Consider the following 13932-nt stretch of genomic DNA (forward strand, 5'->3'; position numbering starts at 1 on the left):
TGACTTACTAAAAACAACTTGATATACTGCTTGAAAAATCAATGTCCTTTTATACTACTTGAAGAGTCAATTTCCTTTTACTAAACAGCCTTACACATTCTAAGTCACTAAAGATAAAAAAGCGCGTATGCTGTAACTGAGGAATCACACTTAACCTTCTGTTCCATCACTGGCTTCTGTCATCTGGATAAATTCGTTTTCTAATAGCCACATCACACAGGCTTCGATTGCTCCGAGTTGAACAGAATCTTGATTTCTCTGAATTTCTTGCTTCCCTTCTTTCATACTTGCAGCCAAAAATGTGCAAGAAGCGTAAGTCTGCATATCTTCCGATGTACTTGCCACTCCACCAACTATTATCTGATAGAAGATATTTGAAAATTTCTATAAATTTTTAATAAGGCATGCAGGCCCTCTTGATATGAAAGAAATAAAGTGATTTTATTCTCTTAAAATAGTCTCAGAATCTTGATACAGAGACTATTTATTAATTCTTCCATCATCACTCATTATAATTGTGGACAACATGAAAAGTTCTCCTTAAAAGTAGTTAATTTTGTTATTAAAAAAAAAAAAAAATGGACCGAGGTTGGTGCCTCACACCTGTAATCCTAAAACTCTAGGAGGCCAAGACGGAAGGACTGCTTGAGTTTAGGAGTTCAAGACCAGCCTGAGGAAGAGAGAAAGAACCCATCTCCACTAAAAATAAAAAAATTAGCTGGGTGTTCTGGCAGGTACCTGTAGTCCCAACTACTTGGGAAGCCGAGGCAAGAGGATTGTTTCAACCCAGGAGTTTGAGGTTTGCTGTGGGCTATGATGATACCACAGCACTCTAGCCTGGGCAACAGAATGAGATTCTGTCTCAAAAAGAAAAAAAAGAAAAAGAAATGAGAGGTAGTGATGGCTCATGTCTGTGAACCAATCAATTCTTTCCATTCTTCCTTCTCAAATATATGAGCATGTAGGAATGCTACTATTCAATATTTCCCACCCAGAAGAGTGGGAATAGTGCAAAAAAAGTCAGTTGTGTTCTGTGGATTATCATTTTTCCTGTAACTATCCTATTTTATATACTAATTTGCCCCTTGCTTTCTTTCACTTAATATATATTGGGCACATATCAAATCATCATAAACAGAACTATCTCATTAATAACCACAAAGCATCATTTCACCATAGTTTATTTAGCATTAATAGTATTACAGATTTTTCCAATTTTTACTAATTACTAATAGTGCTGTAACAAACATTCCCAAACATGTAATTTGATGTAATTTCACATATTTTATCCCCTAGTTATGATGTTTAGATATGAAATTGCTAGATAAATGGATATGTAAATTATTTATTTTAGGAGGTATGGCCCAGGTACCCTCCAGAAGAATTTCAGTAGTGTATAAAAATGCCTACTTTTTACATCCTTACCTATATTATCAAGTATTTTCTTTTTTATCCAAACTGACAGCTGAAGGGGAAAAAAAAGAGTATGGGTATCAGTACCAGCACTAGTAGCAAACTGAATACCAAGGCATTCTGGTACATGCACAGAAAAGCCTTCTGAATGGACACATGAAACACTGAACAGGGGTTATCTTTGAGGACTCTAAACAGAAGAAGCTTTTATTTTTCACTTTAGATTTTTCTGTATCATCAGAAACTTCTAGTCATGTATATGTGTTATCTTGATTTTATTTTAATGTCAACAGGTATTACCTGGATGGAGAAAATAGGATCCATTTTTATCACCTTTTCTTTAAATTCAAAAATGATAAAAAAAAAAAAAAAAGAGTCATCTGGCAGTTAGTCTTTAATCACTGTTGACACGGACTGATATAACACTAGCTGTATTAAACTCAAAGAAATATAATAATTACACATTAATATAAATATAGATAGAAGCATGTAGATAGCTATATACAATTGGCCACTGAACAACATAAGGGTTAGGGGTACCAATCCCCAGTGAAGTTGAAAATCTGCATATAACTTCTGACTTCCAAAAAACTTAACTGCTAATAGCTTACTGTTGACTGGAAGTCTTGTCAATAATACAGTCAATTAAGATATTTTGTATGTTATATGTATTACATAATACATATACAATAAAGTAAGCCATATATAAAAGAAAGTATTATTAGGAAAATTATAAGGAAAATACTTTTACTATTAAGTAGAAGTAAATCATCATAAACTTGAGGAGGCTGAAGAGAAGAAAAAGGAGGAGTTGGTCTTGCTATCTCAGACATGGCAGAGACAGACGAAAATCCACAAGTAAGTGGACCTATGTAGTTCAAACTGCACACGTAAATTCACATATATATAAAAATAAATATAGATTCAGACTTTGGAAGACCATAAGTATAATAATCTTATAAAGAAACCCAAAGGTAAGATTTTCACACACTTCAATTTTACTTCAGGTGTACAAGAACCAATGGTCCTTTAGCAAACTCTCTTACCTCCAGAATAGCTCGTATCATGCTAGCTGTTACTTCTTCTCCTTCTCGTCTTTGCAGACAGCTGCGAACAGGTTTTAGAGATCCCTGAAGGAGAGCCATGCCTTTTGATTTCTCAGAATTCTTACAAACTAAGATACTCTCACCTAAAACAGAAAGACATGATTTACAAAATCCCAAATCCCACATTTCCATAAGATACCTGCTAGGGAGAATTTAATTTGTCTTACTTGTTTAAAAAGAGATAAGATGGTAGTGGTTGTTGTGGTAATAAAATGATAGCTAATGTTTTTAATTTTTTGAACTTTGGACAGGAAGAGATTCAGAATATTCCAATACCCCAAAATAGGCCACTTTATGGCCACTTTAGGCCATAAAGATTATTTTGAGCTGAAAGCTTCTGGGAACTCTATCCTCTCCCTATCTGCCTAAAAGCAAGACTCAACTTCCTTTTGTGAAAATGTTTCCCCTCCACCCTCCCATACTAGGAGAACAACCCTCATTACTGGAGACAGTATCAGTACTGAGATGGGTCGGCACAAACACCCACTACTAAAATAATCCTTGCCTTCCATTAGCTTCCCCCATATATTTATCATCTCACAATTTCTTGACCCTAGAAGCCCAATCACCTTTTGCTTTGTCTTGTCACTTCTTCACAATTCATTGCTCATTGTTAAGATGTTATATAAGACCCCAAGTCGAATAGCTTTTTAGGTCTTCAATTTTTTTTTTTCCAGAGGCCTCCATGTACATAAAAATTAAAATATTCACCTAAAATAAAGTTTATATGCCTTTTCCCCTGTTAATCTGTTTTTTTCTTCTAAGCATAGTACTGGTCCTCTGGAACAGCAACTTTACCTAACCTCCAGGCCTAGCTTAAAACACTGTTCAAGTGCAGATCTCAAATAGGGGTACCACCTGGCCAGGGATTATACTTTGGAGCCCAGCCTGATTAGAGGGGAATGCAGTGCCCAGCCAGCAACTCTGCCTGATTGCAGAGCTCAGCCAGTGGTCTTACCTGCCCGTGGAGCCCAACCAGCAGACCCACCCAAATTCAGCATAGCCCAACTAGCCAGAGATCCCAAAAGCAATTTCTGCCTACTGGAGTGGGGGAACCTGTGGCCTTCTGATTTCAAAGTCCCTTTTTAAACACCCAAAGGAGGCAAGAAAAACTTAATCTTTCTCTGCTGCACCCCTTATAATAAAAGGATTTGTTACGTAAAATTTGGATTCACTCAAAGGCCACACTTAAGGACCAAGAAGGTTACAAGTTTCCTTAATGCTACAGGTTCCTCATGTAGCCCATCCAGAATCATCAGCTAGACTAATTAGTAACAGTCTACCCCTGTAAAAGCCAGAAATGGCTATCTCCTCAAATATGAAGATACCAACACAAAGACACATGATTACAAAGAATCAAGAGATCATAACACCTTCAAAAGAAACTAACAAACTCCATCTATGAACCCTAAAAAAAAGGAGCTACGTATATATGAAATGACAAAGGATTCAGAATAATTTGCTAAAAGTTCAGTGAACTACATGGATATATGGATAAAAAAGTAAATAAAATTTAGAAAATAATACATGGAAAAAATGGGAAATTTGACAAATAAATACGAAACAATTTTTTTAATAGAAATTTTAGAAATTAAGTATACAACGAATGAGCTGAAAAAGCAATAGAAATCTTCAACAGTAGGTTCAATAAAGAAGAAAGAATCAGTGATCTCAAAGGCAGAATATTTGAAACTATTCACTCAGAGAAGCAAAAAGAAAAATAAATGAAGAAAGTCTACTGGAATGAGACAGTATTAAGAGACCTAATAGAAATTTAATAATGGCCAACAAATGCATGAAAAAAAATGCTTACTATCTCTAATCATTAGGGAAATGCAAATTAAAATCACAAAGAAATATTACCTTACACCTGACAGAATGGCTATTATGAAAGAGATAGAAGATAACAATTGTTGACAAGGATATGGGAAAAGGAACCTTTGTATACTGTCAGTGGGAATGTAAATTAATATGACCATTATGAAAAAACAGCATAGAGGTTCCTCAAAAAACTAAAAACAGAGTTACATATGATCCAGCAATTTCACTTATGTGTATATACCCAAAGATTTGAAATCAGTATGTCAAAGAGATCTCTGCACTCCCACGTTTACTGCAGCACTATTCACAATAGCCAAGGTATAAAATCAACATACATGTGTATCAATAGATAAATGACTAAAATGTGGTATATATATACATAATGGAATACTACTCGGCCATTTACTGCAGCACTATTCACAATAGCCAAGGTATAAAATCAACATACATGTATATCAATAGATAAATACTAAAATGTGGTGTATATATACATGATGGAATACTACTTGGCCTTAAAAAGAGGAAAATTACGTTGTCTAGAACAACATGGATGAATCTGGAGCACATTATGCTAAGTGAAATAAGCTTGGCACAAAAGACAAATATCACATTTTCTCAATTCATCCGTAGAATCTAAAAAAAATTGGATATAGAAAAGGAGAGAGTAGAATTTTGGTAAATACCAGAGGCTATGGAGTGGGGGAAATGGGGAGATACTGGTGAAAGAGTACAATATTTCATTAAAGGAAGAATAAATATTTGAGGCGATGGTTAGGTTAATTAGATTAATCCAGTCATTCCACATTGTATACATATGGCATCACTTTGTACCCAATAAATATACGTAATTATAATTTGTCAATTTCCAAATTAAAAAAAAGCATATAAAATACACCACCTAGGCTCGGCACCCATAGCTCAGTGTAGGTTAGGGTGCCAGCCACATGCAACGAGGCTGGCGGGTTCGAACCCGGCCAGGGCCAGCTAAACAACAACAACTGCAACAATAACTCAGGAGACTGAGGCAAGAAAATCTCTTGAGACCAAAAGTTTGAGGTTGCTGTGAGCTATGACACCACAGCACGCTACCGAGGGTGACAAAGTGAAACTGTCTCAAAAAAAAATTTTTTTTTTACCTAGAAAATGGATCAACTATACAGTAGCAAGACAACAAACCCTTTGAGTTGCTTAAAGGTTTTCTAGGCTTTGATTCTTCGATAAAATGGGCTTCCAATTTTTAAGGGGTTCTCAATAAATTCTATTAAGTGGGCAAACTCACATATATGGAATCTATATATAATGAGGATCAACTGTATTTGGAGACATCATATGACAAGAGAGGATGTACTAAAAGTCACTTGCTTGATATATTCTCCAGCTTTTTGTGTCCAAAATATCCCACCTATTTCCCCATTAACATTTTACCTTTTCTCCCAGATCTCGTTTCTCCTCCATAGCTACAAAACTGTTTGCCTGTTTTTTTAAATATCTAATACAATAATGGAGCTAATTATGTAAAAGAGAAGAGAGATGAAGTTCCCCAGAACGTTCCTTCCAACGGTCTTTAATATCAGAAGGCTAATGATTTAATTACACACAGAATGATGTAGCAGATTAGAAATAACTTTTGCTGCTATTTTAACAGTTAATTCGAACAAACCTCTTCCCCATTACTTAAGATAAAAGTTTTCTTTGGATTGTTGGTAATATTACCATAACTTGCTGGGATAAGGTTAAGAAAATAAAAAGGAATAAAAGGGTATGTTCAGAGCCAGGACAAATTTTGAGAGAAAAAGACAGCACATGAAGTTCCTACTGCCAAAGTGTGAAAGAGTACTTTCCAGCTCTCAGCATCCCTGTTTGATCGCTGAGACCAGTTACCTAGGCTGAACAAATAGCCATAAAAATTAATAGGCACTAAAGAGTACACTATACCTGGGAATTAAAACTCATCTTCCGGGCGGCGCCTGTGGCTCAGTGAGTAGGGCGCCGGCCCCATATGCCGAGGATGGCGGGTTCAAACCCAGCCCCGGCCAAACTGCAACCAAAAAATAGCTGGGCGTTGTGGCGGGCGCCTGTAGTCCCAGGTGCTCGGGAGGCTGAGGCAAGAGAATCGCGTAAGCCCAAGAGTTAAGAGGTTGCTGTGAGCCGTGTGACGCCCCGGCACTCTACCGGAGGGCGGTACAGTGAGACTCTGTCTCTACAAAAAAAAACAAAAAAACTCATCTTCCAGCTAACATTAAAAAGTAATCATGACTTGCATAACATTAAATCATATAATTGTATACAAAAGAAAATCTTAATTCTACATTTGTAAAAAATCAACAGTTGATGATATATGAAAATTATAATTGATACTATAAATATTAAGTGAATTCAAAACGATAATATTAGTTCATTGCATAGAACTACAGCATAATGGAAAACCAGTTGTCAGTCACTGGTCAAATTTCAAGTAGACTAATACTGTCTTTCAGCAATGCTATTAAAATTATCTTCAAACTTACTTACCCACTGTATCTACTCCTTTCCTGCCAGCACGACCAACCATCTGCTTATAAGTAAGAACATCTAGAGGTCGGCCACCAAAAATTGGGGTTCGAATAATCACACGACGTGCAGGTAAATTTACCCCTGAAGAAAGAGTAGAAGTTGCTGCCAAGACCCGAATGAGACCTTGACGGAAGGCTCCTTCAATGATATCCCTCTCTTCAAAGGTAAGACCTAAAAAAGGAGGAGTTTGCTATGACATATTCATTACTATTCCATGGAAATTCTATACTTGATCACTTAAAAATGAATCTGAGAGTCTGCTACAAGCCTTCAAAGACTTTTTTAACCAGTTATGACTATAAACAAAAAAATCAGAGTCTATCTAAGAGTATAATCTGCTACCCCTTGTACACTTCTGTCTCATTGGTTGGCAAACTTTCCCTGTTCCTGTGAAACAGATAATCTCTATTATAACAATGAGCATGACTGTGTTCCAATAAAACTTTATTTATAAAAAGAGAGGATAGGCTAGATTTGATCAGCATGCTATAGTTTGCTGACCCCTGTTCTAGACAATGAATTCCTTGACAGTAGGTATATACCTCATTCATCAGAGAATCTTTAGGGCCATCCAGCATAGCGGTCAGGAATATGTTTGACATAAATGTTTGGTAAATGAATACATGAATAACTGAAAAACAGCATATAGAACATATACTTACCTGACTTATTTTAAATTTTATTTAAAAAGTAAAAGAACCTGGGCTGTAGTGTATAAATTAAATTTAAATAAATTGCTGTATACATGGGTGTTCATTTTTTTCTGTATGCGTCATAAGTTATATACAATGTCAATTTTTTTTGGTGTGTGTATACAGTAGTTTCCCCCCATCCTTATCTGTGGTTCATTTTCCATCATTTTAGTTACCAACAGTCAACTGCCACCAAAGATACTAAATGGAAAATTCTAGAAAAAAATAATTCTTCAGCTTTAAATTGCATACCACACTACACAGGACATGAATCATCCTTTTGTCCAATATATCCACACTTACACACTGCCTTCTATAACATAATTGTATAGGAAAAAATACAGTGTATATATAGGGTTTAGGGGGTCCTAGAACACAACCCCTGAAAATACAGGGGATATTATTTATATATTTAATATGTGTATATTACATACATTTTAAAATCATATGTAGCATGATAAAAAAATTAAATAATTAAAAGAGTTAAATTCCTAACCTTGAAGGATATACGTCATCAAACCTATCCTTAGCACACACAGGTATGATATGGACAGCTTACTTCTTGAAAGTTCTATAATTCAATGACTATCAAAATCTTTGTAATTTTCAACACGTATTCATTTGATTTTGAAGTACTTTTAGCCCTCTTCAAATGTAATATGACAATTTCTAAAATATTTTGATATATTTGTAAGAATATTTCAATACTCTTTGAGATAAAAGGAGATATTCAGAGTGAAATAAACTTGACCACTCTAACCTAATCTAAATTTTAAGGAAACAAAGTAGGAAAAGGCAACAGTTTTAGAATCCATTTCCCTAGTGAGGAAAGGCTTTATCCAGTTTCACTTTCTTTAGTTTCAGTTATCCATGGTCAAATGCAGTCCAAAAATATAAAATGGAAAATTCTAGAAATAATTCATAAGTTTCAAATTGCATCCTTTCTGAGTAACATGATGAACCCTCCCAGCATCAAGCTCTACCCCACTTGCAATGTGAATCATCCCTTTGTCCAGTGTATCCCTATCTGCCTGTTAGTCACTTAGTAGCCACCTTGGTTACCTGATCTAGTATCGCAGTGCTTGTGGTCAAGTAACCCTTATTTTATTTAATAGTGGCCCCCAAAACCAAGAGTAGTGATGCCACTCTAGTGTTATAATTGTTGTTTTTTATTATTATTATTAATCTCTTGCTGAACCTAATTAATAAATTAATCTTTACTAAGGTACATAGATATAGGAAAAATACAGGATATATACCTATATACCTAACAGTAGGTACTATCTACAGTTTCAGGCATCCACTGGGGGTCTGTAACATATCCTCTGCAGATAAGGAAGGGACTATTATATAAAGATATATATATACTTAAACATGTTGGTTGTACTCTTGTTTTATCTTAACTGTACAATTTCTTAAAAGAAAATCTAAGAATATTAAGTATTGTTAACAGGAAATAAATTGTATATAAATATTAAAATGAAAACAGTATGAAGATTTTTAGAGAGAATATCTTAATAACACTATAAATATGAAATACCTGCATGGTGAAATGCTACTCCCCATGGTACAGTTTTCTGTAATACAGAGTCTAGTCCTGAAGGCAAACGTCTTAACTGATCCAACACTTCCAGAAGGTCTTTTTGTTCCAACATTACTGGTGGGAATTCAGATGGTTTTACCAATCCTGTCACACACAAAAAAATTCATCAACACCGTTCACCTTCAGCTGGGCCTTTTTAAACACTGCCTAAATCACAATCAGCTAAATACCAGGGCAATGGTTTAGAAACCAGTTTATATTATAATCACCTAGAAATCTTTTAAAATATTGATGCCTGACACTCACCAACCAGTAGTATTAGTACCACCTAGGAGCCTAATTCTCTGTGAAAATTATTACAGCTTCTTTACCACTAATCTACATCAACTTCTGTATTTTGCTTTTATGTGTAATCTTGTCCCCCAGTAAACATTAACTTTCTTTTATGTAGAAACCATATCTTCTTAAAGAATTTCCCAGACTTTTGGATTTTTGAACTCATAAATCTTTCCATAAAAATAAATGTATTTTGGCCAGGTGCAGAAGCTCACGCCTGTAATCCTAGCACTGACGCAGATAGATTGGAGCTCACAGGTTTGAGACGCAGATAGATTGGAGCTCACAGGTTTGAGACCAGCCTGAGCCAGAGCAAGACCATGTCTTTAAAAATAGCTAGGCACTGTGGTGGATGCCCGTAGTCCCAGCTACTTGGGAGGCTGAGGCAAGCGAATCACTTAAGCCCAAGAGTTTGAGGTTGCTGTGAACTATGATGCAACAGCACTCTACCAAGGGTGACAAAATGAGACTCTGTCTCAAAAAATAAATAAATAAACAAGTTTTCTTTAATTATTATGTATAAATTAATTTATTAATACATTAAAATGTTAATGTATTAACCAACACAATGCGAATTAATTAATTTATTAATACATTAAAATGTTAATGTATTAATAAATTTATACATAATAATTAATTATTAATTAATAATTATAAAATATGAATTAATTAAAAATATACTTCTAATATATTCTATGTTTTTAAATTTTAAGTAAACTTTAATCAAAATTTTGAATATCTACAGAGAGTTACCAATGTTTTGTTTTAATAAAGACATTAAAAATTCTTTAAGACTACCATCTTACTATCTTTATTTCAAAAGAAGTCACTTTAACATAAAAAATAGCCAGGATAGGGTCGGCGCCGGATGCACAGTGGTTACAGCATCAGCCACATACACTGAGGCTGGCAGGTTCAAACCCAGCCCAGGTCAGCTAAACAACAATGACAACTGCAACAAAAAATGGCTGTGGGCGCCTATAATCCCAGCTACTTAGGAAGCTGAGGCAAGAGAATCGCTTGAGCCCAAGAGTTAGAGGTTGCTGTGAGCTATGATGCCACAGTACTCTACCAAGGGTGACAAAGTTTGCCCGTATTTCAGCAGCAGTTACACTGTTTTTGAAGAAGATGATCCAAATGTGGATTGCTGCTACACGGTGGCAAGGCAAAAGATGGAAAATGTGTCTGTGTATCAAGAAAGCCTGAGTAAAAGAAAAAAAAAAGAGAGAGAGAAAACTCAAAACTACATTAGATTTGTTCTTTAGCAAAAGGCTTCCCGGGAAACACACCAGTCTCCACTATAATGTGGAGAGATAGCTTGCTAATTTAGTACATCTTGCTCTCCCATTATTTGTGTTGGAAGATTATGATAATTTCTCCTGAATTATTTTCAGGCAGTATATTACATTAGTTAATGAAATGTCATTGAATTAACTTTTTATTTATTTGTATATTATGTATTGTACATTAAATTATATTTTAGAATTACATGATTAATAAATTACTATATTGTATAATTAATAATTATGCGCACAATTATATAGTTAAGGTGTTAAGGTATTATGTTATATATTGATAAGTATTAACATGTGTTTATAAAAACATCCTGTATTGGTTGTAAAAAAAATAATAATAATAAAGGAAATCTTTACTATCCATTAAGTGTACATAGATCATCAAAAAAGTCTTTATCCTCATCACTTTCATGTTATGTAGGCGTGAGCAAAAGGAAGAGGAGGGGTTGGTCTTGTTTTCTCAGAGATGTAAGAGGTGGCAGGAGATACAGGCATACCAGAGTAACTTTATAGAAACATGTTAATTTCTGCCTGACTTTTTCCATTTGTCTAAAAAATGTTTCTGTACAATACTAATCCTTCCACCATTTGCTTTAGTTTTAGTTCCCATATCATAGAAGGGTCTATGTTGTAAAAGAAGTCAAAAACAGTCTTGAATAATAAAAACCTGTGCCAGATTTTCTAATATCAATTTGTTTTCTGGCACTGCTTCTATTACAACATTTTCCTCTTCATCTGGCACTCATTCAAAAGCCCTCATCTCCATCAAGTCATCTGTTAATTCCTCTGGTGTGGTGTCTAGTAGCTCTTAAATTCTCCAAAAGCCATAATTTAAAACCCTTCATTTCCACCTTTTTTTGCCATATCTACAATCAGTCATAATTTCCTCAATTGGCTGTTATAAATCCTGTGAAGGTACACACAACACATGGATAATTTTCTCCCAGCACAAAGTTATCATTTTGGGCTTGATGGCCTTCACAGCTTTTTCTGTAACAATGACATCTCTAGTGGTGTAATCCTGCCAGACTTTCATGATGTTCCACTGGGGTTCTCTTCCACAGCACGGACAATTCATTCTGTAGAGTACCATATATAATAAGCCTTAAAGTTCCTTATAACCCCTTGACCTAAAGGCTGGGTTGGAGATTTGTTTGGAGGCAAGGAGACCCCCTCAATGCCTTCAGTTTTAAACTCATTGGGGTTCTTGGAAGCCAGGGGCACTGTCCAATATCAAAAGAAATTTAAAATGTAACTGGCAGGGTACTTTCTGATCTCAGAGATAAAACATCAAAGGAATCAATCTAGAGAAAGAGTACTCATTGTCCAGGACTTTTGGTTGCACAAGCAAAATGCAGGCTGCTGGTGTTTATCTTTTCCTTTCAAGGATTAGCAGCTTTTTAGATAAGGACAGTCCTATCACAAATATAACTGTATTTGTAACAAACAGTAGTTAGCCCATCCTTCCTTGCCTTAAATCCTGATGCGTGCTTCTCTTCCCTACTAGTAAATGTCCTTTGAGGACATTTTTTTTTCCTGAATAGGGCACTTTCATCTGCATTAAAACCTGCTTGGTGGGGGGCACACTTATAACTCTGACTCAATTTATACAAAATACAAAATATGTAAACAAAACACATATACCCCCTAATATTCTGAAATTTTTTTAAAAGTGCAAAAAAACTAAATGAGAATATTAACATTTAAAATATTTTTAGTAAGTAGGACTACAAATCGTGGTTTTATTTTGAAGGTTTTCTCTCTGAATTTTAATTACTGTTCATGCATATGTTAACTAATAACACAATTAGAAATGTTTCTCAAAAACAAAAAAATTCCCCTCAGTGATTTTCTCAATGGCACCTGGGAACTCATCTGCAGCCTCATGGGTGGCTGAGGCTGCTTTTCTATTATCTTGGCATTTTCTTTTTTTGAGACAGAGTCTCAAGCTGTTGCCCTGGGTAGAGTGCTGTAGTGTCACAGCTCATAGGAACCTCCAACTCTTGGGCTTAAGCGATTGTCTTGCCTCTGCTTCCCAAATAGCTGGGATTACAGGTGCATGCCACAATGCCCAGCTATTTTTTGGTTGCAGCTGTCATTGTTGTTTGGCAGGCCCGGGCTGGATTCGAACCTGCCAGCTCCAGTGTATGTGGCTGGCACCCTAGCCACTGAGCTACAGGTGCCAAGCCTATCTTGACATTTTCAAACCAAACACTTAAAATTAGCAAGTCATCATTTGGTGGCATTAAATTCACCAGCTGTAGGTCCTCCATTTTCCTTTTCCTTTAAGTTGTCATAAAATGACTTTACTTTCATCAAATCATATTAGCGCCTATAGGTATGCCTTTTATATAGCAATCCTTACCCACATAGAAGTTGTACTTGCAGATTAAAAATTATAAAAAAGTACAAAGTTTCTGCAACTGCTGGCACAGCTGACGCAAAAGCTGCATGAATTTCCTTCTTTTTTTCTTTACAATAGTCTTTATGCTAGCTTCATTTATCTTAAAATGGCAAGTAATGGCAGCTGCAGACCTAAATCTACAGCACATACCAAGCAATTCAATCTCTTCTTGCACATTGGGGGCACTTCTAGCATCACCAGTGACACTTCTTATGGTTCCCATCATGTAACTCCGGGTTTACAATATTGCACTAAACACGATAAAAATATGCAATAACCACAAAAGACCACTATTTACTACAATAACAATTTACTAGCAAGATGAACTGCTCAAGAGAAGATAATCATTGGCATCACTCAGCATTTCAAGTGGACACTCATAACACATAAGCTAACCACAATAGCGACAGGAGAAATGGCTACGAAATTAATACAGTAGGACAGTACGTACTACAGCTGTATAAAATTTAATATGGCCTCATTTACATTTGTTTACATTTCTCTCAACTGAGAAGGGTGCCATGTCTGTGTCTGTGTGCATAAGTTTTAATAAATGTTAACTTTTTGTGTGTTGAGACAAGAGTCTTACTATGTCGCCCTGGGTAGAGTACTGTGGCATCACAGCTCACAGCAACCTCAAACTCTTGGGCTCAAGCGATTCTCTTGCCTCAGCCTCCCAAGTAGCTGGAACTACAGGAGCCTGCTACAACGCCCACTTATTTTTTTTATTTCAGTTGTCATTGTTGTTTAGCTAGCCTGAGCCAGGTTC

General features: G+C 35.6%; 1 protein-coding gene across 1 annotated transcript in view; it reads right to left on the reverse strand.

The window, feature by feature from the left end:
- The window catches only part of POLQ (DNA polymerase theta), a 143702-nt gene that overhangs the window by 104427 nt on the left and 25343 nt on the right, over positions 1–13932 (reverse strand). Inside the window, exons 8-11 of the mRNA XM_053565718.1 lie at positions 9126–9272; positions 6852–7064; positions 2460–2602; positions 156–360 (exon numbers count right to left, since the gene is read on the reverse strand). Of these exons, the coding sequence (XP_053421693.1) occupies positions 156–360; positions 2460–2602; positions 6852–7064; positions 9126–9272 (708 nt within the window). The remainder of the gene's footprint in view (positions 1–155; positions 361–2459; positions 2603–6851; positions 7065–9125; positions 9273–13932) is intronic.

This window comes from Nycticebus coucang, chromosome 16 (genome assembly GCF_027406575.1).
Source record: "Nycticebus coucang isolate mNycCou1 chromosome 16, mNycCou1.pri, whole genome shotgun sequence".
Lineage (NCBI taxonomy): Eukaryota > Metazoa > Chordata > Mammalia > Primates > Lorisidae > Nycticebus > Nycticebus coucang.